This window comes from Triplophysa rosa, linkage group LG4 (assembly GCF_024868665.1).
Source record: "Triplophysa rosa linkage group LG4, Trosa_1v2, whole genome shotgun sequence".
NCBI lineage: Eukaryota > Metazoa > Chordata > Actinopteri > Cypriniformes > Nemacheilidae > Triplophysa > Triplophysa rosa.
The window spans coordinates 29082609-29108866 of record NC_079893.1 but is presented as its reverse complement, the minus strand read 5'-3'; the positions used below and the strand labels follow the sequence as shown (position 1 = coordinate 29108866).

General features: G+C 45.3%; 1 protein-coding gene across 5 annotated transcripts in view; it reads right to left on the bottom strand.

The window, feature by feature from the left end:
• The window catches only part of grin2bb (glutamate receptor, ionotropic, N-methyl D-aspartate 2B, genome duplicate b), a 95296-nt gene that overhangs the window by 68812 nt on the left and 226 nt on the right, over positions 1-26258 (bottom strand). For 4 of the 5 annotated variants that reach the window (XM_057332494.1, XM_057332496.1, XM_057332497.1 and 1 more), the window contains exons 2-3: positions 23975-24628; positions 8333-8950 (exon numbers count right to left, since the gene is read on the bottom strand). In XM_057332494.1, coding sequence (XP_057188477.1) covers positions 8333-8950; positions 23975-24001 — 645 coding nt within the window. In that variant the 5' untranslated portion in view covers positions 24002-24628. Of the gene's footprint in view, positions 1-8332; positions 8951-23974; positions 24629-24953; positions 25112-26258 lie in introns of those variants that run through there. The other variant, XM_057332495.1, reaches the window with a different exon arrangement.

Here is a 26258-nt window from a genome sequence, read left to right as displayed (position 1 = left end):
CAACTAGTTCCATCGCCCTTTCTTCCCTCGATGGTGGGGCAGCTAGAGTATACGTCGATGTCACCCAGGTGCTCGACCTAGACTCCCGTCCAAAGCATGTAGGTTTTTCGGCATCCAAGATGTCGAGAGCTTACTCTGCTGCGGGCCAAGCTGTCCCCTCTCTCCACGCTATGGCCATCCTGCAGGTCAGGCCAAGGCATTGAGAGAGCTCCACGAGGGTAAGACCAACCCAGCGCTTATGCAGGAACTCCGCGCCGTCACCGACCTTGCTCTACGGGCGACCAAGGTGACCGCGCGGGCCCTAGGTCGGGCGATGTCCACACTTGTGGTCCAGGAGAGACACCTCAGGCTGAACCTTGCACAGATGAGTAACGCTGAGAAAGTCCGCTTTCTCGACGCACCCATCTTGCAAGGGGGGCTGTTTGGTGATACTGTCGAGCTGCAGTTCTCGACAGTAAAGAAGCAGACAGAGGATATCAAGATATCCTCCCCCGCCGTGACTTGGCCGCTCTCTGGCCGTCAAGATCCCGTGCACAGTCTGCTTCCCAGCAGCCCTGGTCCTCTTCGACGCCTTCCAGTTTCGGCGCCCCCCACTCAGGCGGCCCCCCGGAAGAAGACATCGAAGAGGAGACCACCACCCCATCAGCAGCCACGGCGGAAGCCGAAGCGGCCCTCATGGGAAGACCCCAGGGATATTGAGAATACCTTCGGGCCCGACCCCAGCCATTCCTTCACTGATTGGTCGATCCGGGACGGTTCCTGCACCGTCCCAACAGCCCACTTCTAAGAGTTTTCTCTCTCTCTCTGGGTGTTTATCACAGCCGCTCTCACCCTCTACAGGACGGTGTTCGGCAACTCAACGTTGAGGCAAGACCCAATGTTGAGGATAATCATCAGCCTATGCACTCTCAATCGATGGTGCGTTGTGCTACATCATCGCCAGGCAGGTAAAACAGCAGAGCTGATCTCTTCACCGGGGGCCCCCCCACGGCGAGGGATCCGCACTGCCAGCCATCGAACCATCCCCGGGAGGTCGATGAAGCAGAACGTACCCCTAGCCTCCCTGTCTTGGTCCCTGGGAGCCTGACAAGAGCTTCCCAAACCGTCACGGTGACTACGGGATACGATTCGTCTCGGCTATGCAGTCACCCGCAGTCACCCGCCTCAACTCCCCAGACACCCGCCCAAGTTTCGGGCATCCTCCAAACCTCAGGCAGAGGCAAGGATGCTCCCGTGCTTCGGGCCGAGGTCGCCACCCCTCTGGTGAGGAAGCGATCGTGCTCGTCCCTCTAGCCGAGATGTTCAACGGGTTTTACAGCCCGTACTTCATCGTCCCCAAAAAAGGGGGTTGCTAGATCTGCGTACCCTGAACAGGCACCTACTCAAGCTGCCGTTCAGGATGCTCACGCAGAAGATGTCAAGGTTGGTTCTTGGCAATCGACCTGAAGGACGCTTACTTTCATGTCTCGATTCTCCCTCGTCATCGCCCGTTCCTACGGTTCGCTTTCGAGGGTCAGGCATATTAGTACAGAGTCCTCCCTTTCGGTCTGTCCCTGTCCCCACAAGTCTTCACGAAGATCGTGGAAGCCGCCCTCACTCCCCTCAGGGAGAGAGGTGTGCGGGTACTAAACTATCTCACGACTGGCTCATTTGACACACTCGCGAGATCTGTTATGTACATACAGGGACCTAGTGCTTCGGCACCTAGATCGATTGGGACCACAGGTCAACCGAGAAAAGAGCAAGCTCTCTCCTGTGCGGAGCATCCTCTTTCTTGGTATGGAACTCAACTCTGTCTCCATTACAGCGTGACTGACTACAGAGCGCGCTCAGTCAGTGTTGAACTGCCTGGAATATTTCAAGCAGTCAGCGGTCCCCCTGAAACAATTTCAGAGGCTCCTGGGCACATGGCATCCTCGGCGGTGGTGATACCCCTCAGGTTGATGCACATGAGACCGCTCCAACACTGGCTACAGAGTCGAGTTTCGAGATTACGCCTCTCTGCCGACGCACCCTAACCCCTTGATCTTCTATGACCTTTCTACGCAGGGGTCCCTCTCGGGCAACAACAGCCGCCTCCCTGCATGGTTGGGGTGCCGTGTGCAACAGGAACGCACTGTTGGGGCGATGGACGGGCCCCTGCCTGCGCAAGCATATCAACTGCCTAGAGTTGTTGGATGTGCTACCCGCATTGAAGGGGCTACAACCTCTCATGCAGGACAAGCACGTGCTGGTCCGGTCGGACAGCACAACTTCCGTAGCGTATTCAACCGCCAGGGTGGCGTTCGCTCGCGGCAGCTAACATGACTCGCCCGACACCTCCTCCTGTACACCACCCATTGACCGCTAGGGTACTCCTATCCGAGGCCCCCCTCGGCACGGATGCTCTAGCGCACAGCTGCCCGTAGGACAAGCGGAAGTACGCCTTCCCCCCAGTGAGCCTCATTGCACAGACCCTGTGCAAGGTCAGGGAAGAGGAGCATCAAGTGTACTAGTTGCGCCATACTGGCCCAACCGGACTTGGTTCTCGGAGCTAATGCTCTTGACGACAGCTCCCCTCCGGCCGATTCCCCTGACGAAGGACCTGCTTTCCAAGGGGAAGGGCACGTTATGGCATTCCAGGCCAGACCTCTGGAACCTCCATGTCTGGCCCCTGGACGAGATGAGGAGATCCTGAGTGGCCTACCCCCTGCGGCGGTTAAGACCATCACTCAGGCTAGGGCCCTGGCCACTAGGCGGCTATACGCCTCTAAGTGGTGCCTCTTCTCATCCTGGTGCTCTTCTCGATGAGAAGACCCGCAGAGTTGCTCGATTGGGAACGTGCTGTCCTTCCAGAGACTCGAGAGTATTCTCTCCCCTTCCACACTGAACGTGTATGTAGCCGCTATTGCCACTCATCACGACCCAGTTGCTGGTAAGTCTCTAGGACAGCAGAACCCGATCATTGGTTCCTAAGGGGCGCGGGAAGGCTACCGCCTCACCCGCGCTCCGTACCCTCTTGCGACCTTGATGCGGTCCTGGAGCCCCTCGGAGATGCCGCTCTTTCTCACCTCACGATGAAGACGGCTCTCTGGATGGCGCTCAAGAGCGTAGTGGACCTACAAGCATTCTCCGTGTCCACAGATTGCCTAGAACTCGGGCCCGGTGATTCTCACGCTATCCTGAGACCCCGGCCCGGCTACGTGCCCAAAGTTCCCACCACTCCCCCTACACCAGGTGGTGAACTTACAGGCGCTCCCCACCGGGGAGGAAGACCCAACCCCATCTGTGTTGTGTCCAGTACGCGCGTTACGCCTCTGCTTGGACCGCACGCAGAGCCACAGGAGCTCTGAGCAGCTCTTTGTCTGTTTTGGAGATCAGCAGGGAGGGCTGTGTCAAACAGAGATTGGCGCACTGGATCATGGACGCCGTCACTATGGCGTGCCTGTCCTAAGATTGCCCACGCCCACTGGGTGAAAGCTCTCTCCACACGGAGTACAGCCTCCTTGTGGGCACTGTCTCGAGGCGCCTCTCTGGCAGACATCTGCAGAGCTGCGGGTTGGGCTACACCCATCACCTTCGCGAGGTCCTACAGCCTCCGCGTAAAACCGGTATCAGCTCGAGTCTTGCAGGCATCAGGCAAGACTGGCGGCCGGTAGGGTGTACGCCTATGACAGTACCTTCCCCCCTTTCTCCTAAGGGGGTCAGCGTACTAAACTAGCCTCCCTTCTTCCCCCACTGGGTGAAGAACAGGCACTCCATCCATCACTAAGCAAGCACCTCCTGTGGGCGGGCTGGGCAGAGCAGCCCTGCCCCTTAGGCTGGGTACCAACTGAGTTATCCACAACATAGCTCTAACCGGACCTAGTGCTACTGGACGTTGTAACCCCCCAGCAGGGCGGTTCCGTCTGATGTATCCTCATGATTGGTTCCCACCTTGGTAACCCATGACCTTCCCTAGGTGGACCTCCACCTCGCGGTTAACTCCTTCAGTCCGCACATTCTTCCCATGAGTTCTCCCCCATCGGTGAGACCATGTTGGTATCTCCACTAAACTCCTCCCTCCGGTAGGAAGTGGTCTCTGTAGCGCATCCCCCGCTTGAGGAAGTAGCGCTCACCCAGTTGCCTTACGGTACCCGGCGGCTTCTCGCTGTTAGAGAAACATGGTCGCCGCCTGTGAGGCCGAAGGCAGGGGCCTTCCCACCTTTCAAGTAAAGCTCTGGGACCCCCTACCTACCCACTGGTAGGTTACAATTTTGCAGTAGTGCTCACGGCTGACACGCCCAGGCCAGTCACCGTCGCTTCGCTAGAGATTGTGACAGGGCACAGTGTTGTGGCGTTTTCCATAGGAACCCCATCTGTCGGCTCGACACAACGTCGAGAGACAGACAGAAAGGGAACGTCTTGATTACGGATGTAACCTCAGTTCCCTGATGGAGGGAACGAGACGTTGTGTCCTTCTTGCCACAACACGTGCTGCCCACTGCAGCAGTCGTGAGAGGTCTCAGGCTCCTTAGTACAAAGGTGAATGAATGAGGCATGCCGTCTCCCTTTTATACCCGGATATCCGGGGGCGGAGTCCGGCATGCAAATTTCATTCGCCAATTTCATTGGCCTTTTCTAAGAAGTCGGAAGCGATTGGTTCTCAGGGACGAACCCCATCTGTCGGCTCGACACAACGTCTCGTTCCCTCCATCAGGGAACTGAGGTTACATCCGTAACCAAGACGATTTACATCCATTCAACTTTAATAGGGGAAATTACACCTAAAGAAACAGTTCACCCGAAATATAAAATTGTCATAAGTTGAATCCTCATGTTGTTCAAATTCTGTATATGATTTTTTTATCTGTGGAACACAAAAGAAGATATTTTGAGAAATGTAGGCAAATGTAGACATGAAATCCGTTTTATTTTTCAAATAAAAATTCCATTTTTTCCGTTTTTATTTTTATGGATTCCGTGTTTTCCGTTTTTTACTGTACAATATTTGCCCACATGAAAAAAGACTTCAGTAAACTATAGTATTCACTTATAAACTACTGTATATCAAAAAACCTACAGTGGACTACTTAACTATGTTAATAAACCAGTACATTTTCTTTTTTCTTTTGTTTTCAGCTCTACTGAAGTTTAAGTACTATTTTTAATAAAGTAATATTTTTTTAAATAAGGACTATTTTTATAATTTTACGAGCACACATCTTCCATTTACTAAAGTAAATACTAATACTTTTTAAGGGGGATGGTGTGGTAAAATGTGGGTGTTATAACTTATTCAAGTTAACCGCACTTTTAGTTTGACAGGTCGCTGCAAAGGTTGCTTGACAGTAGCTTCAATGCAGTTGAAAGATCCATACGAGCATTACACGTGCAGTACACGCAATCTAACCACTTTTAATACAGACATGCAAAACAAGCAGATTATTTAAACCGCATCTGAATAATCCTAACGTTATTCATAGCACAATTTGCATTTTGTTAGCTATTTAGCGCTACTTTCGGTTAAAGAAGTGATACATTTGCCAGATTCCGTGCCATTCCTGTTATACTGCAAATTCCATTTTTAAGCCTGGATTCTGCATCGCGGAAATCATAGGGCCCTAGGAATGGTTTTGTGACTGTGTGTGCAGTGGAAGTCAATGGGCTCCAATATTGTTTGGTTACCAACACTCTTCAAAATAACTTCTTTTGTGTTCTGTATAAGAAACAAATTCATGCAAGTTTGGAATGATATAAGGGTGAGAAAATGTCACCTTGTTTAACACTTAACACAGTGTGCAATTACAGTAATTGTTGTGGGATGCCCACTTCCACAAATGGCAGCAGAGAATTTCCACAATTTAAAGCATCTGGCAGACTTTAGACTGATAAACCCAAGTCTTCAGAAATCCTTTCGTAATCCTTTCTAGTTTTATGAGCTCCTCTTAAGTCTCTTTCGACTGGCTGATATTACATTTCAACATAATTCAGTTGGAAGGAACAGGTAACCAAAACATGGCCATTCTTTTATATAGCCGTATTGATTGGAACATCTCGCCTCAAAATGTTTCTCAAAATGTAGCTAATTTAGTTCTGAACCAATAACATAACCTTAACATTACATTATGCAATTACTATCGGCTTGCTGCTGGCCACACAACCACATGACATGGTTGAATGGTGCGCACTTGAAAAAATATAAAAAGACCTTACAATTTCGTCTGTCTAAAGCAATGGATACAAAAACAAGATGGGCTGTTAATATTGTAACTTGTCTTTTTGAGTCAACTGTTTGTCGTTTAGGAAATGTGCTTGGAAAGTAGCAAATGAGTTGTTTTTGAGACTGACGTGATTGTTGTTTTTCTACATACATTTGTAGCTGTCCCAACACATCTCCTCACTGCTTCAAAAGAGCGGCTAGAAGCGCACTTAGTGAAGAAACGAGTTCAATCATTATCTCAAGTAACTGCAGTATGTTGCATCTCATGTATTAAAATATTCATTTCTTAATAGTGTGCCTTGACAATTCAAAGGCAGTGAAAAGAGACAATTTATAGCTCATATGAAGCATGACTGACAATTAGAAGAATGTTTTTTTAATCCAGATCTTAACACGCAAGCCTGATCTCATGGAAATTCGTAACTATTTTACAAGGTTGCTAATTGTTATGAATTTGTTTGATGATGTTAATCACACAACCAAAAATACGATTATTAGAAAAAACACTTGAATTCATACGAATTAGCCTCCTTATAAAATAGTTACAAATTCCCCCAAGACTAAATTGAACACAATCAAAACATCAAGCAGATTTGCGAAGCATATTTACTGGACGTGTTGGAGATAAAGAGCAATCTGTAATAGGATCAGTGGTGTCTTTATACATGACGCCAAGCCATACCTGCACAATACAGGCAGTTAAGAAAGAGGTCGCGGATTTACCACCGAAATTACACCCAGAGAATACGGAGTGTACCGAGCTTTTGCAAACTGTTTAAACATGGGTCTCATTGGGACGGCAATGATTATGCGTGCAGCTGTGAAAAGACGGAGAATGTTGTGTAAAAGTCTAGGTAATATTTGTTTGCACAGTGTATTTAACACTGCGAGTGTCTGCAGTTATCGTCCCGTTCTGTTTTTCCTTTTCGACAAGATGACAAAATTAATGTACTTGACTCTTGTTTTTTTACTGTGTGGCATTTACGAAAAGTCGCTCTGACATTTCCTTCTCTTCCCTTACTCTGTCTCCCTCACACTTGTCTTTTTCTTCACCAGAAAAGAAAAAAACATTGTTTAAAAAACTAAAAGATCTGCATAGCCTTTATTTCTTTTTGTCTTTCCCTCCAGTTTTTCCTCTCATAAACACACACGTGTTAATGAAGCCATTGCAGGTAGCTAATGACGGCACGGACAGTGACAGTAAAGGGATCTGTGAGTTCAGCCCACATCTGTTTCAAGTGGTTCAGACTTCCGCTGACTTGCACAAGCCTGCTACACAACTCTGACCTTGGGGGAAATGTGTATTTGTTTTTGCATGTGTGTTCACATGCATTCGTGTAAGTGTCTATAGCAAAAAGCTGCAGGAGAAACAGAAGGAACGTTAAAGCAAGAGAGATAGAAAGAGATGATGGCCCTGTTCCAAACCCTGGTGAGATGCCTTATTGTCTGCTGTCTACTGTACATAGACAGGCACCCTTTAAGGTAGAATGGCAACTACATTTGGGGGAAAATTTAGGAAACTGTGCAAATTATAATTAAAGCTGCAATCTGTACGTTTTGAGGTAAAAAAATAAACGGTTATTAAAAAACGGTCTCCTTATTCTGACTCACAATGAATCTAATTTGAGCTGTTGGATAATGATTTCACTAAAAATTCAACCCAAGTAAGGAAAAGTATGTAACCTGCAACACAAAACAGAGATGGCAATAAAGAGGCAAAAGTTACATATTCCAGCTTTAAAAATAAAAAAAGAAAGTGTTGCACTTATGTTTGTGAAAATAAGCCAAAGTTTTTTTGAATAATTGAACACCTAAGGTGCAGAGAACACAAAGCACTATTGAATTTCAAGCATTCCAATTTTGGGAGTTTTTTCCAAAGATTGCACATTCAACATACTTACAAGAGACTGCTTATCATTTGAAGTACTCTACATAGGCACTTCATTTCTCCATGTTCAGTTTATTTTTGGACAAGCTATTTGCAATGCATTCTGGGATTTTGAATCAGCCAAGAAATGTATGACTACCTTAAATTTGGCCGAAACAAATGATCATATACGGCATCATAAATTTGCTTGACAGCCGTGCAGGTGCTGTCTGGTTAGGTTGCTGTTTTTTTGGAACAGAGCCCGTGTGTTGTGCGATTCGTACCTTGGCGGCCATAATCATGGAAGAGCCTCCCCGGATACCCAGGATGGGGACGTGCGTCTGAGCCGAGATGAAGTCCAATATCTGAGCGATGGCCTCCTGATCGGTATCGTCCCCAAACACCACACCCTGGAGCCAGTTCCGTGACATCAAAGCACAGATGCGGTTGATGATGCTCTTAGGGTCCGTTTCGTTCATAGTGACCAGCTCCACTTTAGGAGGGAGAGGGACATGTAGAAAGTCCTCTTTCTCCAGACCTTCAGAGAGCGACACCTCGCTGGAGTTTCCCACAAGGATCACTGCGATGCTAAGGCCTTGAGCAAACTTTGGTGGCAACGGAGGAGCCACTGGATTGGCTCCCGGCGGAGGATAATGCGGAGGGCTGATTATCGATTGGCTGCGGTCCCCGCCGCTCATACCTCCGACTGGGGTTGCACCCCCGCCTCCACGGCGAGACTCGCAGGTGGGTAAGAAGAAGAGAGCGAGGAGGAGGAGCGCAAGGGAGAGGGGTGGTTTGGAGGAAGAAGCGAGGGAGACGAAAGACAGGACGCGGCGATCGGAGAAAGGGGAAGAAGAGAGGTAGAGGCTGACAAGCATGGCGGAGGAGTGAAGGTACAGTCCCTACAGACAGACAAAAGAGAGAAGGAAAAAGAACAGAGTTTAGTCTGAAATATGAATTCACTTTATGAAAATACACTGACTTTTTTGCAACACGCAAGACTGACCCAAGACCTACATGGTTGTCCTTATTTTGAGGGTCTGGCTTCTTAATGATTAACATATGTTGGACAGAAATCATAGAACAATAGGCAGACGTGGAAAATGGGGTCACTTACAGCAGTTAACATATCCCCTCACACACACATTTACCCTTAATGAGGACACACCAAAGCTTACTCTATTTCATTTATTTTTACCTGTGATGATCCCAAAAGGAAGTTTTGTCAGATTAAGCTAGCTTTTGGGAACAATTTTGTAAACCCACATACTTCTACATGCACTTTTAAATGAGTTCAAAAGACCTTGAGTGTGAAGCACAGTGAGTGAGAGTGAGTGTGTGCGTGTGTGTGTGTGCGTGTGCGTGCGTGTGTGTGTGTGTGTGTACACTGAATACCAAATGCAATTAGACAGCGTAAGATACGGGTTGATTTATTGGCAAACACCATCTCAAACACACACACACATACACACACATAGGGTATAAACTAAAAATGAACTGTACTCACTGATAGCGTCGTATATTTGCGCACACCATCTACGTAATTTTAGCGCCCAATTCATTTAAGGAAATATGCAAAAGATGCAACAGAATCTCTGCTAAATGCAATTTGAACGACGCAATTCCAGATGTTATCAAGTGCTAGTTTGAGGTCTAATATACAATATAAACTACAAAACTGTAAAGTTTTTCTTCTATATTGCTATTCACAATATGGAACACACAAAGAGATAAGGAAACAGCTAGAGATGCACCGATATGTCTGATATGTTTTATCGGTATCGGTCGATAAAAGCAATTTTTCACACTATCGGCTTAAAAACACCCGATGATCAGGGCCGATATATCCTGTCAATCAAAAGAGGGCAGGAAAATGCAATGAATTTGTGCTCCGTTTATAAAAAATGTTAAGAAACATCATCAGTTTAATGTTCATAACATGAATTAATTACATTCAGAAAGTTAAGAAATATTAATTTGATCTTCAGAATCGGTATCTATATCGGCAGATATCACTCTTAAATAATCGGTTATCGATATCGGTAGAGATCGCTGATACAATTACTCATTTTTATAAAATACATAGCAATAGTAATCGTAACTGTTGGCAGGATTATATGTGGACCAATACATTGTGCACACATACTGTATGTAAAAGTTATGTGAATTTGTGCTCCACTGTAACTGGCAGTCAGCAGATGGTCTTAACATTTCCTCACAAAACCTCAGTTGCCTTTTTTCATTCTTTTTTTTTCACAGATGATTTTTCGTAACCCTTGTCGTAATTTGATAAATTTTCAATAGCAAAAGTGTAAAACAAGTTAGTCATTAGCGAATGTGACACTAGTTAGTATTCGCGTGCGTATGTGCCTGTTCCTAAACAACGGCATTTCTCAAACACGCTAAAGAACGACCAAAGAACAACCGAGAGAAAAAACATGGTGGGTGAAGAGGAGGACAAAAAGATGAAAGAAGCCAACACGCTTGAAAGAGGAAGACTGCCTTTACGAGGCTAATTATTGGAGGTTTGTCAGTGCTAATTGCAGGTACACACGCTAATTGTGAATTAGCTCTCTTCTGCCACAGACGAGAGAAGAGTCGGAGGAGGACACAGAGTGGGTGGAAGAGAGGGAACGGTTAAGCGTGCAATGGAAAAGTATGGAGATGCGAAACAGATGAGAGCGACGAAAAAAATACAGCGTTCTAATAATCGCTGCATTAAAAGGAGGTAAGCGAAGAGAAGCTCGCAATTTAGAAGTTAAGCACTAGATAGAAGATTAGAACAAGAGCTAGATGAACAAGGGAGGGAGGAGAAAGTAAGATGCTCTATTTGGCTCTGCCTCTCATTTTAACAGCACTTGGTTTCCATAGCAACTATTCAAATGAACCTTCCTCCACACACACACACACACAAAATAGAGATTGCCATATACAGATACATTTACATACATTTTGTGCTCCAAAAGTCCATAACACATATTTACCAGCAAGTTCTACTGAAAAATATATTTTATACAGATTGGGAAGATGAAATCGACATCTTATGTAAAACACACACACCTCCCACACATTTTCTCCTAAGGAGCTAACGGCACAATGTCAGTGCCATAAATGTTCTTTCAACACAGTTTCATATAGATTGCTTTAAAACGCTTTACGGCTGTGATTTCACATGTGCATCTGTGTTGTGAATTCTACCATCGTTTCACTGACATGACAAATACGTTACGCACATGCATATTTCCCCGCGGTGTTGTATTATATCCATGCATGTGCTCTAAAAGATTGCTCTCTTTTGATTTTCGTAAAGACAGTTGTGCGGTGTCTAAGGTCTGATTGACAATTGGCTTAAGATGAGAGAATGGTCCCCAGGGGCGCCTGATTGGTCAGAAACCTTTCGATAAGCTTGGGACAATGTGCTAGCGTCAGCTAAAATGCCATTTGGAAACAACTATTGATCTTAAAAGCAGCCAGTGATCACAATGAAAACCAAATCACTGCAATCCAAACCAAACCAAACAAGACCTATTGGTAATACTGACACAAAACAACTCAGATATCACAGGCGAGGGCACACAATGTGTCTGAAAGTGTTCTGACAACAAGGGCAATGAAAAGGACGCGAACGTGAAGCCAGCACGTTAATGCAAATGATTTGTTTCTCTCTCTTTTTTTTAAACACAGATAAGATGTTTTCTATGCTCTCCCCCATCTCAGTTCTTCCCAGCAAAGCAATAAATTATGTATTCAACAAAATGTTTGTACAAAAGCCCATCACAGACTCCCTCCCATTTCAAACGAGCTCCGTTTCAGAGCGGGGGCAAAAGCTTTGATAACAACCAGCAACTAAATTAACATTCATTGATGCGGTTACACAGAATGAATTCCGATAAACCCAAGAGAGTTGATTCAATTCCGAAACAAACACAAGTTATTTATTTCAGCGTAAAGAGGCAAGAGAGGTTCGTAACATTTTGTGTAACAGAAACGTCTTGGTTACGGATGTAACCTCAGTTCCCTGATGGAGGGAACGAGACGTTGTGTCGAGCCGACAGATGGGGTTCGCTCTTGAGAACCTATCAACTTCTGACTACTTTAGAAAAGCCCAATGAAATTGGCGAATGAAATTTGCATACCGGACTCCGCCCCCGGATATCCAGGTATAAAAGGGAGATGGCGTGCTGCATTCATTCACCTTTTTGGTCTGAGGAGCCTGAGCATCCCTCGACCGCTGCGGCGGGCGGGCGGCCAGCGTTGTGGCAAGAAGGACACAACGTCTCGTTCCCTCCATCAGGGAACTGAGGTTACATCCGTAACCAAGACGTTCCCTTTCTGTCGGTCTCTCGACGTTGTGTCGAGCCAACAGATGGGGTTCCTATGGAAAATGCCACAGCTCTGTCAAAATCTCTAGCGGAGCGACGCTGACTGGCCTGGGCGAGTCAGACGTGAGCGCTAGCGCGAAATTGTAAACGTCCAGTGGAGAGGTAGGGGGTCCCAGAGCTTTTGAAGAAAAGGTGGGAGGCCCCTGCCACCGGCCGTCACGGGTGGAGGCCTTGATTCTCTAACAGCGAGAAGCCACCAGGCACCGTAAAGGCCACTGGGTAAGCATTATTCCCCCTGGGGGAAAAACACTACAGAGACCACTACCTACCGTAGGGAGGAATTAGTGGAGACACCACATGGTCTCACCATCAGGGGAGAACTCATGGGAAAACGTGCGGACTGAAGCAGTTAACCGCAAGGTGTAGGTCCACCTAGGGAGGTCATGGGTTGCTGAGGTGGGAACCATTCATGAGGATACATCAGACGGACCCGCCCACGGGGGGGGGTTACCACGTCTGGAGCACTAGGTCCGGTTAGAGCTATGTGGTAGATAACTCAACTGTTACCCGGCCTAAGGGGGCAGGGCTGCTCTGCCCAGCCTTCCCCCAGGAGGTGCTTAGTGATGGAAGGAATGCCTGTTCTTTACCCAGTGGGGAAAGAAGGGAGGTGTAATTAGCCGCTGATCCCCCTAGAGGAAGGGCTTTCGCAGGCGTACGCCCTACCGGCTGCCGGTCCTACATGTTGCCCTGCAGGACGCGGGCTGATACCGGTTCACCCACCCAAGAGGGTACGGAGCGCGGATGAGGCGGTAGCCTTCTCACGCCCCTTAGGAACCTAATGACCAGGTCGTGCTGTTCCAGAGGCTTCCCAGCAACTGGGTCGTGATGAGCGGCCGTAGCGGCTACATACACTCCCAGTGTGGAGGGGGGAGAGGTTACTCTCCAGTCTCTCTTGAGGAGTCCAGACATGGAAGCTCCAGGGGCCTGCCTGGGATGCCGTAACGTGCCCCTTCCCCTGGGAAAGCAGGTCCTTCACCAGGGGGATCGGCCAGGGGGGAGTTGGGGAGAAGCACCAGCTCTGAGAACCAAGTCCGGTTGGGCCAGTAGGCGCAACTAGTACCACTTGATGCTCCTCTTCCCTGACCTTGCACAGGGTCTGTGCAATGAAGCTCACTGGGGGGAAGGTGTACTTCCGCTTGTCCCGCGGCCAGCTGTGCGCAAGGGTATCCGTGCCGAGGGGTGCCTCGGTCAGGGAGTACCAAAGCGGACAATGGGTGGAGTCTGGGGAGGCAAACAGGTCCACCTGTGCCTGGCCGAACTGCTCCCAAATGAGCCAGACTGCGCGGGGATGGAGTCGCCACTCTCCGCGAGGCGTCGACTGATGAGAGAGCGCCTCAGCTGTCTGGTTCAGGACGCCTGGGATGTGTGTGGCTCGCAGGTAGCTGATCACCTGCTGACTCCAGAGGAGGAGGCGCCGGGCGAGTCGTGTTAGCTGCAGTGAGCGAATGCCACCCTGACGATTGATATACGCCATGGCAGCTGTGCTGTCCGACCGGACCAGCACGTGCTTGTCCTGCACGAGAGGTTGTAGCCTCCTCAGTGCAAGTAGCACAGCCAACAACTTTAGACAGTTGATATGCCAACGCAGGCGGGGGCCCATCCACTGCCCCGACACTGCGTGACCGTTGCACATGGCACCCCAACCCTGCAGGGAGGCATCCATCATCACCACGACGTGCCTTGACCCCTGCACTAGGGGGACCCCTGTCCGCAAGAAGGTCATGGGAGACCAGGGGGTTAGGGTGCGTCGGCAGAAAGGCGTGATGACCATACGCCTGCTGCCGGTGTGCCACGCTCTCCAAGGAACCCGACTCTGTAGCCAGTGTTGGAGCTGTCGCATGTGCATCGACCCCAGGGGGACCACCCCCGCCGAGGATGCCATGTATCCCAGGAACCTCTGAAATTGTTTCAGGGGGACCGCTGACTGCCTGAAAAGCTTCAGGCAGTTCAACACTGACTGGGCGCACTCTGTAGTCAGTCGCGCTGTCATGGAGACAGAGTGGAGTTCCATACCGAAAAAGAGGATGCTCTGCACAGGGGAGAGCTTGCTCTTTTCCCAGTTGACCTGTAGCCCCAACTGATCTAGGTGCCGGTGCACCAGGTCCCTGTGTGTACACAACAGATCTCGTGAGTGTGCCAAGATTAGCCAGTCGTCAAGGTAGTTCAGTACCCGCACACCTCTTTCCCTGAGGGGAAGGAGGGCGGCTTCCACGATCTGCGTGAAGACACGTGGAGATAGGGACAGACCGAAGGGGAGGACCCTGTACTGATATGCCCGCCCCTCGAAAGCGAACAGCAGGAACGGCCGATGACGAGGGAGGATCGAGACATGAAAGTACGCGTCCTTCAGGTCGATTGCCATCAACCAATCCTGACATCTGACAGACGTCAGGATGCGCCTCTGCGTGATCATCCTGAATGGCAGCTTGTGTAGGTGCTTGTTCAGGACACGCAGATCTAGGATGGGGCGCAGCCCCCCGCCTTTCTTTGGGACAATGAAGTACGGGCTGTAGAACCCGTTGAACATCTCGGCTGGTGGGACGGGCTTGATCGCTCCCTTTGCCAGAAGGGTGGCGACCTCGGCCCGAAGCACGGGCGCATCCTTGCCTCTGCTGAGGTAGAGAGGATGCCCCGAAACTTGGGCGGCCATCTGGCGAACTGGATCGTGTAGCCGAGACGGATCGTCCTCCCTAGCCAACCTGAAGGCCTGGGAAGCCAAAGCCAGCCTCCCAGGAACCGAGACAGGGGGACTAGGGGTTTGATCTGCTTCATCGTCCCCACGGGGGGTGGCTAGGAGCCGCGCTCAAGTCCAAGGCACCAGGTAGCCAGCCGCGAGTGCTGGGAGAGGCAGTGCGGGCACTGCAACCCAACGGTCACGGCGGCCCGGGAAAGCATGGCTGACATTTCGACGTCCGCTTCTTCCTGGGCTCGACCCCCCGAGGGAGTGAGCCCGAGGAATCGTCGGAGTCGGATGGCAGTACGTCACCCCCCGATGCTGCAAGAGACATCTCATCATCACGCATCGTGTCCGAATACGTGGTTGAGGAACAAGACGGTGGGACCGTCTCCTGGGGAACGGTCAGATGAGCGAGACGAGGTGCGAACGGTCTGTGAGCCAGTGGCTGGCAGATTAATGCTCACAGTAACCCTCATATCACCCTCGCTGCTTGCCGTAGCGGATGGCAGGGCCGTAGTCTGCCCCAGCATACTGGAAGCAGACATCATGTCCGTCCCCCTGCTCGATGAGTGTGTTGCACCCATGAGAACAGCGGGACATGCCATGCTGGAGAAATTTGCTCTTTTAGAGAAAAACACTCGAACACTTCTGGCACTGCCGAGACGCCTAGGGGAAGTCGCTGCAGGAAGGGACTGTCCGCTGCACCACATCGTAAGATTCCAGCAGTAAATTGGCGTAGAGTTTGAAGTCTCGAAGTCGATCAGTGTGACGACTCCGAAGAACAAAAGGTGAATGAATGCAGCACGCCGTCTCCCTTTTATACCCGGATATCCGGGGGCGGAGTCCGGCATGCAAATTTCATTCGCCAATTTCATTGGCCTTTTCTAAACTAGTCAGAAGTTGATAGGTTCTCAAGAGCGAACCCCATCTGTCGGCTCGACACAACGTCGAGAGACCGACAGAAAGGGAACCCTGTACGCACGCGTGCAGACCACACTTGAAGCTTTTTACACCCCTATTTTAAATGCGATTCATAAAAAAGAGAAAAAAACACACGCACAAAAAAATATATATACTGTATATATATATAGATAGATAATTCGATAGCATTATATTATTGCAATATTAATAAATAAATCGTTATTTATCATGATTTTTAGGCCAATATATTCATGCACTGATATTGTGACAGCTCTAGAAATATACAGTAGGCAGTGTTTCTTCTCTTAGCTTCTCAAAATAAACAGGTCAAAATAACAGAAAAGATGCTCTGTGTTTTTCAAACCTCACAAACTACACAGAAAACAAGTTTATATTCACTTTTAAACAATTGAAAAGTAATATTTGTGCATGTATTTAGGAAAGGTAAAATTGAAAGTGATGACCTGGATTTTTCTCACAGTTTTCATGCGTCTTGTCATGCTGTCAGTCTTTGACATTGCTGTTGGATGACTTTGTCACTCCTGAGGTTTGATTTTGTGAAAATTCAACAGACACTGGACCAGTGTTGGGTAAGTTACTCTCAAAAAGAAATTAATTACTAGTTACTAATTACATATTCAAAAGTGTAATTAGATTACTGTACAAATTACTCTCTCCAAAAAGTATTTAGTTACTTATTACTAATTACTTTCTATATCCTACATCAACCTTGATTAGTTAAGTGATTCAAGAATAGGCATGAAAGGGCTCTTTTAATTCATTCAAATAAATAATATTAAACTACATAAAGTACTCTAATTAACTGACCACAGTATTACAATTGTGAGAATTATACATTAAAGCACAGATTTTAAAGTTAGACTCTGAATTTTTATATCAATTCCACTATTACACACACATATATTACACAAAGTATTTCGTTTAATTACATCAAAAGTAACTTTAATTAAATTACAGAAAAAATAAGAGTAATCCCTTACTTTACTTTTTCAATGGAAAAGTAATTAAATTACAGTAACTAATTACCCAACACTGCTCTGGACTTACCACAACACATCTAGAAATGCTGATTTAAATGAAATTGAAATGGTCTATTAATTTTTTCCGGGGTTGTATATTCTTTAATACACAACCCCAAGACATATGCACAAAAAACACGCACTCAAGTCTTTAAGGTGTATCTATGACAGCGTTCTGAGTGCTGTTCCATTAAGCAGTGTTTATGAACTACTGGCTCTCAGCTGTAACCTTTCCTCAAGTCCTCTTTCCTTATAATGACGCTTAAACAACAGCCGAGAGCGCATTGCTTCCCGAACACATTTTCACAATACATCAGCCATACACAATTCTTCTGACACATGCACAAAAAGAAGAAGATTACACAAAAGCACCCTAAAGCATTTGTAGGCACACAGCTCTCTGTGTATTTTTCCATCAGATTGAGACAAATGCAGAAGACAACATCTACCTATATGACAAATAACAAATGTTGTCAGGGATGAACCTACATCTGTATAAAAACACACCTGACAGACCCAAACAGTGAGTGATGAGCAGGTTTTTGGGTGAGGGATCACTGCCTCCCCTGAGGGCTCAGTGATGGCCTGCTTCAGTTTTGACCAATCATACGTGAGCGTCGGTACACCCCCCCCCCCTGCCCATTGGTCATGGGTAATTAATTACCAAGCTGTTCCTTGTTTAGGCCAAATGAATATCAGCACATGTTTACCATGAAACAATGAACCCATCCCAAATCACTCAATGGTCCGCACCTCAGCGCTTTGTAACACATCATATAGCATTCACTAATGGACACCAAAGGGTCTGCTTGGTCACGGTCATGCAACTGTACAGTTATGTAATCTCTCACCTCTAGTATTCCAAACACGTCACTTATTCCTAAAAACATCAGGATATTAAGGCTACATAGATGGTCCATCAACCGTTTCCTGTCATGAGAGATTCCTGAATCAAATTAAATCCACCTATCCACTAGACAGCCATCCAAGAGTAAAAAATATGAGAGATTAGGTAGTACATCTCAGAAGCCAGAATTAGAAATATTCGGATATTCAACTTCTAGTATTACATAAAACACAATATTTGTTTTACTATGAATATGAAATGCTAGCTGTTCACCTAATAGATCAAATTTTAACAGCACAGATGATAAGACACTTTTAAGACCCTTTAATAAGAAACAATCCTCACACATCATTCCAGACAAGTCCTCTTTAAAGGTGCTATGTGTAATTTTTTGGAGGATCTATTGACAGAAATGCAATACATGTCTTCAGAGGTGTATAAAGACCTTGCATGCCGAAGCGTTGTTTTTTACCTTAGAATGGGCTGTTTCTATCTTCATACACCATGCATGGAATTCGCCTTGTTGTTTCTACAGTAGCCCTAAACGGTCAAACTGCTCTACAGACCGTGTTTCGTGAATACATTATCTCTTTCGGCAAAGAAGCAAAAACGCGACAACATCTTTGTCCTGTGAGAGCCGCCGTAGTGCTTCGAATGGGAGGGTGGAGTGAGTCGTTGGTTGGAATAAAGTTGGCTGCTAAAGTCTCCACATTGCTCGTTTATGAAATACATTTTCAACAATGCATACGTCGCAAATATTTCATTATTATTTTAGCAAATGTTTTACTAGTAGCTGTGTTTCCATCCAAATTTGTGAATTTAGCTTATGCACAAAATTGCATAAAACGTTTGCGAATAAAGCACAGTTTTCAATCAAAGACGATAAAATCTTAATTTCTTGGCACCAATAGGTGAAGGTCTTATTTTAATATATAATAAATTACTCACACCCCAGATAAAAACGGTTTTGCTTTCAGAGGTATACCTACACTTTGGGAATGGAGTTCTGTGGGGTAATAACGAATCGCATTCATCACAGACTTTCAGTAACTCCTCACTGCAGAACGCAACATCCAGGGGGCAAGGTTGGATCTAGATCCAGTCTCCCTCCAATTGCATTGTGATTGGTCGACACTGGATCCAGTCTCTTTCCACTGCATTTTGATTGGTCGACAGATTTCTGCAGAAGTTTTGCCACAATTCGCATTGAGTCATAACTAAAGGTTTTTTTTGACGGAAAACAAACTTGCTGAAGACAAACTTTATTTATTAACATATTTTTAATAACGTATTTTATTAGGTTTAGGGTAAGGGGTTGGATTAGGGTTAACAAATATTGACATTGATAAGAGCAAACGTTGGCGACCACGAGTTGCAATTTAGGCCCAATCCCAATTCTACCCCTTACCCATACACTTTCCCCTACCCCTCCATTTGGCACGTTCACGTGAAGGGGTAGGGGTGTCTCAATTCTCTTTTGGTTGGAGGGGTAGGGGTAAGGGGAAGGGCCAGATAGCCCTTCAAATGAAGATTTATCAGGACCTCACTTCAAACGAAGGGCTAAGAGAAATTTCCAACATCGCTGCTCACTCGAGCAAGCAGACCAATAAATGTAAGTAATTTTTGCCATTAATAAGAATTTTTATGACAATTTTTCATTTTATGTACGTTACATTCAATCTTGTGTTTGTATTTACGGTGATGTTCTTTTAACGTTTGCAAAAAAAATCGCTAAAGTTTGCTAGCGGACAGCACTGATTGCACGATATTAGAAATGATATTTTTATGTCATATACCCGGCTCATCGGTGCATGTCCTCTGACGTAACGTTAGGAGCTAGCAACGACGTATGATCACGTATACCAGTGCAGTACTGGTGTCCCATTTCTTAGTGGAAAATTTATAACCCTTCCCCTTGCCACTTTGTTTCAAGGGGCAAGGGGAAGGGGCGAGGGGTAGGCGAAGGGGTAGAAAATAGAATTGGGATTGGGCCTTCTTACTCTCCAAATTGCGGCCAAGTATGTAAAGTGGTAGGAGTCTGATCTGGATCCAACCTCGCCCCCTGGATCTTGTGTTCTGCAGTGAGGACCATCTCCAGACTTTGGCTAAAGCATTTCAGAATGGCAAAAACAACACTCTAGATTCTGTGCAATAGGATCGAACATGACAATTTTCCTATGGCTTCAAAGTAATTAATCATCTTGGATTAAGTGCAAAGATTACAGCGGGTTATGTACTTAAGGGCTGGTGCCGTTCCAGCCGAGCAACCACTATTGAATGAGGGGAACGCAAACAAATCGCCCCCTCCAGGTATTATAGACCTTCCTATTTTCAAGAGAGCGTGAAGACCTTGATTAGCCAGATCGGGTGTGTTTGATCACAGTTCGAGGTAAACTCTAGAGGAAAGCAGATCTCCAGTAATAGCACCGAGCACCCCTGCAGTAAAGGCAGAAAATGCAGACAAAACGTTTTTTTAAGTGACAGCTAATCTGATATATCCAGTATTTCACACATCACACAAAATAACAGCAAAGCAAAAAACGGTATTGAACCGCAGCGTTTGGTATAATGACATTTTGCTCGTTGTCTGCAATACGGATCTGACTTCCTCGTCCACATCCGCAGTTCCGAAAAGAGCAGAATGTTATTAAGTGACATAATGAAAGACAAAATGAAATTACAACGTTACCCATGCGCATCACTCATCTTGGAGACTTATGAGACTGTGCATGACTGGACAAGAGCTCATTAAGTCACTGTAACTCCAGCCGTAATGAAGTCACGTGCCATCTTAGTGAACGAGGGACGAGAGCCAGCATCGTTCCTATGGTGAAGAAAGTGTGAACTGCAACAGGTGCGCATTGTAAACTGGTCAACTGTCGCTGTGGGGGGAATTAAAACACACACAGAAATGGCGAGGCCGCTTGTTAACTAACCTGTGCCATAAGGTACATCTTTTGACCCTATTACAGAGGTGAACTCTGTAATATGTGCCCGTCACACATTGGAACCAAATGCCCTTTAATTTGTTAGTCAATACTGTTAAAGCCGCTGATAAAAGACCAGTGCTGGATAATGACCTGCGTGTCAGGTCAATCCATCTCTCTCACCAACGCCGAACACTGTCACGAGTACCCACACGCCAACACGTTTGTACACTTCACAAGACAAACGGTTACACTTTGCATCTGCCGTCCACAGCCAGTCAAGCTTCATCACTATTAACAAATTGAGTTTAAATTAAAGAAACAGTTCACACAAGTATAAAAAAAATCTTTACTCACTAGTTGTCACGTGTCATCTCGCCAGTGAGATTCGGCGTTATCAATGTGCCACCATATCTGAACTTGCCACATATCTGTAAATAAACTCAAAATCTAAATCTTTTCTCACAAATTTGTTGTTTGCTTCAGTGGACATTTAATAACCCACTGAAGTTGTTTTGATAACTTTAAAGATGGATGGTATGTGCCTTTTGGTGCTTCACCTCATTAAGTACCATAAAAGAAGATTAAATGCCGGATTTTTAATAGAAAATTATTTCTTTGGGTCAACTGTGGAAAGAATGCCATGTACAGTACACTTGTTTGGGTGAAGTAATCCTTTCAATTAAAAATATCTCTTGATCTCTTTATCTAATTATTGTTAGGCATAATAATAAAACTTACATTTTCAGCATAACTTATAGAATTCATTTTAAGTTTATTTAATTAGACGCTGCATTCTAGCTATTCTATATTCACCACCACAGTTATCAAGAGAAAAATTCACAAACCAACACCGCACATCCCACTAATGCGCTTCATCGTCCATCGGCGAGATGCATTTGACTATCATCGGTGTCGTCTGAAAACTAAGGCTTTTCAGGATGATAGATTAGGGCTTGTTTTTCGCTCAGTGGGTACACGCGCGAGCGTGAAGTAGAGTGGTACGTTGTCAGACTTCGACAAAAAAAACGATTCATCTACACAAGCAAGGTGTCTGCAGTGTAAGCATCATTATTTACGAAACAATGGCTGACATAAAATCTGATGTGCACCATCTCCATGTAGCAGTTATATCATTGAAAGTCTAGAATGCCCTTGTGTCCCTATGTTCCGTTGCCATGCCAACAGAGGCTCCGTTACCACACCAACGGAATCTCATAGTGATGCTTCGCTATGAAAGACACTCCACACTGTCCTCATCCCTCTGGTCCCCGTCAATCAACGTCAAGCTTGATTGACAGGTGTTTCGACCTCACTGACGTGGGGGGAAAAAATGCTGTCACCTCACGTTAATCAACAGTGCTGAATCTTAAGAGGCCGAGACGTCATCAGACTTTTTCACGACGACTAACAACTTTTCCGCTTTCCAAGGACTGAATCTGCTAACAAGAGCTTCTCCAGGGCAACTCTGGAAAAGAGATTTTTGACAGATTCTCAACCCTTCTGTCTTCACCCTGTTTTCTTAAACGCTCTCTCTCTTTTCAGTATTTATCACTTTTACTCTCTCTTTCATTAACCCACTTAGCTTCAACGTCTGACCCAGACCACAGGCACATTACTCAAACTGAAGAGAGTGCGGCACGACCGAGAGCAATTTGGGCGGACGCAGGGATGATAAGACAGTGGTGCGCTGAGTATCAGGAACACAGGCTGTGTTCTGAATTGAATGCTTGCTTACTATGTGAAGCTGTACACAGCAAAATCGCTGGTGTTAAAAAGGGTCAAATTAACTCTCACAGTGTTTATATAATCCACACTTTGAGAGTGTGGATTATATATACAACGTGAGTGTTAATTTGACCTTTTTTAACACTGCCGATTTTACTGTGTAGGTATTTTTCTACAATACATTTTAAAAGAGTTTGTGCTTAATTTGTCGCCGTAGAAAAGACATAAAACGCCATCCATTTATCATAGTATTAAGGACCTAGTTCACCCAAAAATAAAAATTCTGTCATTATTTACTCATCCTCATGTTGTTCCACAAACCTGCTAAACACAATTTTTTTTGTAACCAAATAGTTCTGGGGCACTATTAGTCTCAGCCTCAGACGTCACGCCCACGGACCTTTGGCTGAACGTCTGATGCATAAGGCACACTTTTCTGGAAACACTTCAGCACAGTCGAAGTCGTCATCTGATTGGTTGAATTTCACATGATTTCCGAGAGACATGCGTGTCGCGTTCTTTAACGGTCCGCCTGGAAACAACTGGATATCCAGGAGACGTGCGTGTCGCGTTCTTCATCGCGATCGACTAAACGCTTAATTCTTAAAAGTATGCAAGTTCACGGCTTAAACTTCTAATCATTTTGATGCTTTTAACTTTTGACACGTTCGTGAATGTACACCGATCTGTTATTGCGGGGACATTTCCACGCCTCTAAACATGACGTGGCACAAAACAAAACGTGATTGGTTGCTTTACCTGTCAGTCATATGGCGTCTTGGGCGGGCCTTGGCCAAAGAAAGCGGCGATAAGTTCCAGACCTTCAGTATGAAGACTAGGGCACTATTGACTACCATAGTAGGGAAAAACAGCTATAGTAGAACTGTTCGGTTTCTTACATTCTTCAAAATATTCAACAGAACTAAGAAATGTATACAGGTTTGGAACAATTTGAGGGTGAGTGAATAACCGGGGAATTTCCATTTTAGGGTGAACTATCCCCTTAAAATAAAAGCAGTTCCCATTATCATTTTTGTTAACAATTTTCAACATCCGAGACTCAGATCAAGTTTTGATTCTACAGCTTTTAATCCATTCATCACACTAAAAATGGACCTGAGCGCATCACATCGGGATACAGTATTCATGAGCTCTGTTGTGTTGCTCATGCATACAGAAAATTTCCATACTGTGCACAGTATACATACTAAAGCAACAGTAACAGTATGCAGATTCCAAACATAGCCACACGTACACAAACACTCATTAAGTCAACAAAAATATACAACCCTGGAAGAAAACAGACATGTTGTTAGGGCATTTGAGCGTGTGACAGACGACATTAAGAAGATGGGAAATAGTGTGCGTAAAAAACGAAAGGAAAAAAACTAATGAAGTTCTTACCTTGAACATTGCCAGCCCAACTCCCATTCTCTCTCCTCAACTCCAGCATGATGATGTGAGCTTGGTCTTATCTCTTCCTCTCATAGCCCTGGATGGAGATGTGACTGACCGTTGAAGTAGACTGAGGATTCGGGTAGGCTGGTGTGACAGACGACTGTCAGATAAAGACGGTGGTTGATCCCACTGTAAATCCAGACTGGATGATCGAGCGCAGGCAGTTTTACGCTGAATCACAACTATTAAGTCAAAATGATGCCTGGCTCACAATTGGAGAAATAAATTCGGCAAAATAAAGAAAAGATTTAAAATGCTTGACCTATGTGATGTTCAGTCAACCAAGGAACAGTTCATCTGTTCAAAATCAAACCTGAAGCAAAATCAGGAACTATTCAAATGGACCGGGGCAACGTTAGGCCTACATCAGCTACAAAACAAAGATAAATCAAAAGGTGGCAAAAAGATGATCAAGCGTAATTCTGGTTAAGCCAAAAAGTTCATTTTCATTGGCAAACACGTCCACAAACTCTGGAGTCCAGCGGTGGGAGGACAGAAGAGGAAAAATCAAGGATAGGAGGAGCGCCGGATATCATCTGCTTTCAAAACATCATTGGTTCAGAAATCCATGCACGTCTTCTCTGGATCCTTCCCGTGACACTACAGGAAGAGAAAAGCAAAGAACAATGTCTCAAATACATGTGTGCTGACAAATAATGCTTAACAAAGCTAAACAGAAATCAAATGTGATGTTTTTTGGAAAACTGTGAGATCTTTTTTCCCCTTGTGATTTATTTCTATTGATCTAATGCACAATGCTCAATACCGTATCAACAATGGTCCGGGGTTGGGGGGTTGCTTGATTGATATGTTTTAAATAATAAATGTGATAGCCTACTTCGAACCATGGAAGAGACAGCCATGTTTCACAAATGCACACATAGTAACACTTACAAATGTACACAAATTTGAATGTGTTACTTACCGGTCTAACTGTCCTGTGGAATTTCATCACTATTATTTGGATAATGTTTTAAAAAATGTGACACACAAGACAGTGGCGGCGAGCGCAAACGTTCAAAAACAAAAGACAAGATGGTCGCCTTCCTTCAATATGTCCTTTTTGATAAACAATAGGCATGGGGATGTTTGTTTGCTTTTCGTAATGTCCATATTTAAGAAAAAAAGGAAGAAAGAAGTTGAATTTGGGATGTCCAAAATCACATACAGCATATAAAAATGTAGCTGAATAACGAAATTTTTAATTGGGATTTCAATAAGAGAACATGATGCACGGAACGGAAAATCGCAGTATAAATGAAATAATGTGATGTTCAAATTTCCTTCCAACTTAAGTTGTGTCTTGACAGTAAATCAGTCTAAATATATTAGAAGGAAGGAAAACCCAAATAAATATTTTCATTCAACATTATATATCTACAATACAATATAACATGACTCAACAACTAAATAAAGAAATGCCTTTTTTAAATAAAAGGTCATAACTAATGTAATTCATTTTAAGGGACATAAATAACTGAAAGTGGGGAGAAAAAAGTTTGCATTCTGTAACAAGCTTGTAGCCATGGACGTCAACACAGAGACCCCAAAACCAAGAAAGACCGAAGACCAAGAGAAAGATTAAGGTGGTGATTCAAGGAGCAGAGGGCTTGACTGAAAGGTGTTAGATGAACAGATAAATTGAGGCAGAACGTGAGAAACAGTGTAGAGAGACAGAAGAAAATTAAACACTCAATAAAATCAAGGAGTGATCCATAACAGCGCAAATGGACTCGAGCTGGTGAGCAGGTGGGATGGGGAAAAATAATCCCTGCATTGAAACAAAATCACTGTGCTTTCTAATGGATATTTGCAGCAAATACTGAAGTATTGTCCATTATTTAGTTTCCGTGTTTCGACACAGGGAGCAAACTGGCTGACACCACAAATGGCACGTTTTAAATCTCTCCAAGAACCGCAAATTAACAAGTCACATCAACCTCAGCCATCTAAGCAAAAATACAGAATTACAATAATATCAGAAATGTGCTTTTTTTCTAAATAAAACACAAAGCACTAAAGCTTGCAATTGACACTGAATTTTTTTTCAGACGGGCATCCCAAAACCAAATGGTTCAGGTTTAGAGTGTAGTTGCGTCTTACAAAAACAAGAATGGCAAGAAACAACCATATTTTTCTTCACATTTAAATACATAAGACAGGCTTTGACAAAGGAAAAAATGGAAAAGCGGTATGAAACTGAAATTCTTGTAGCCTGGTGCCCATTAGT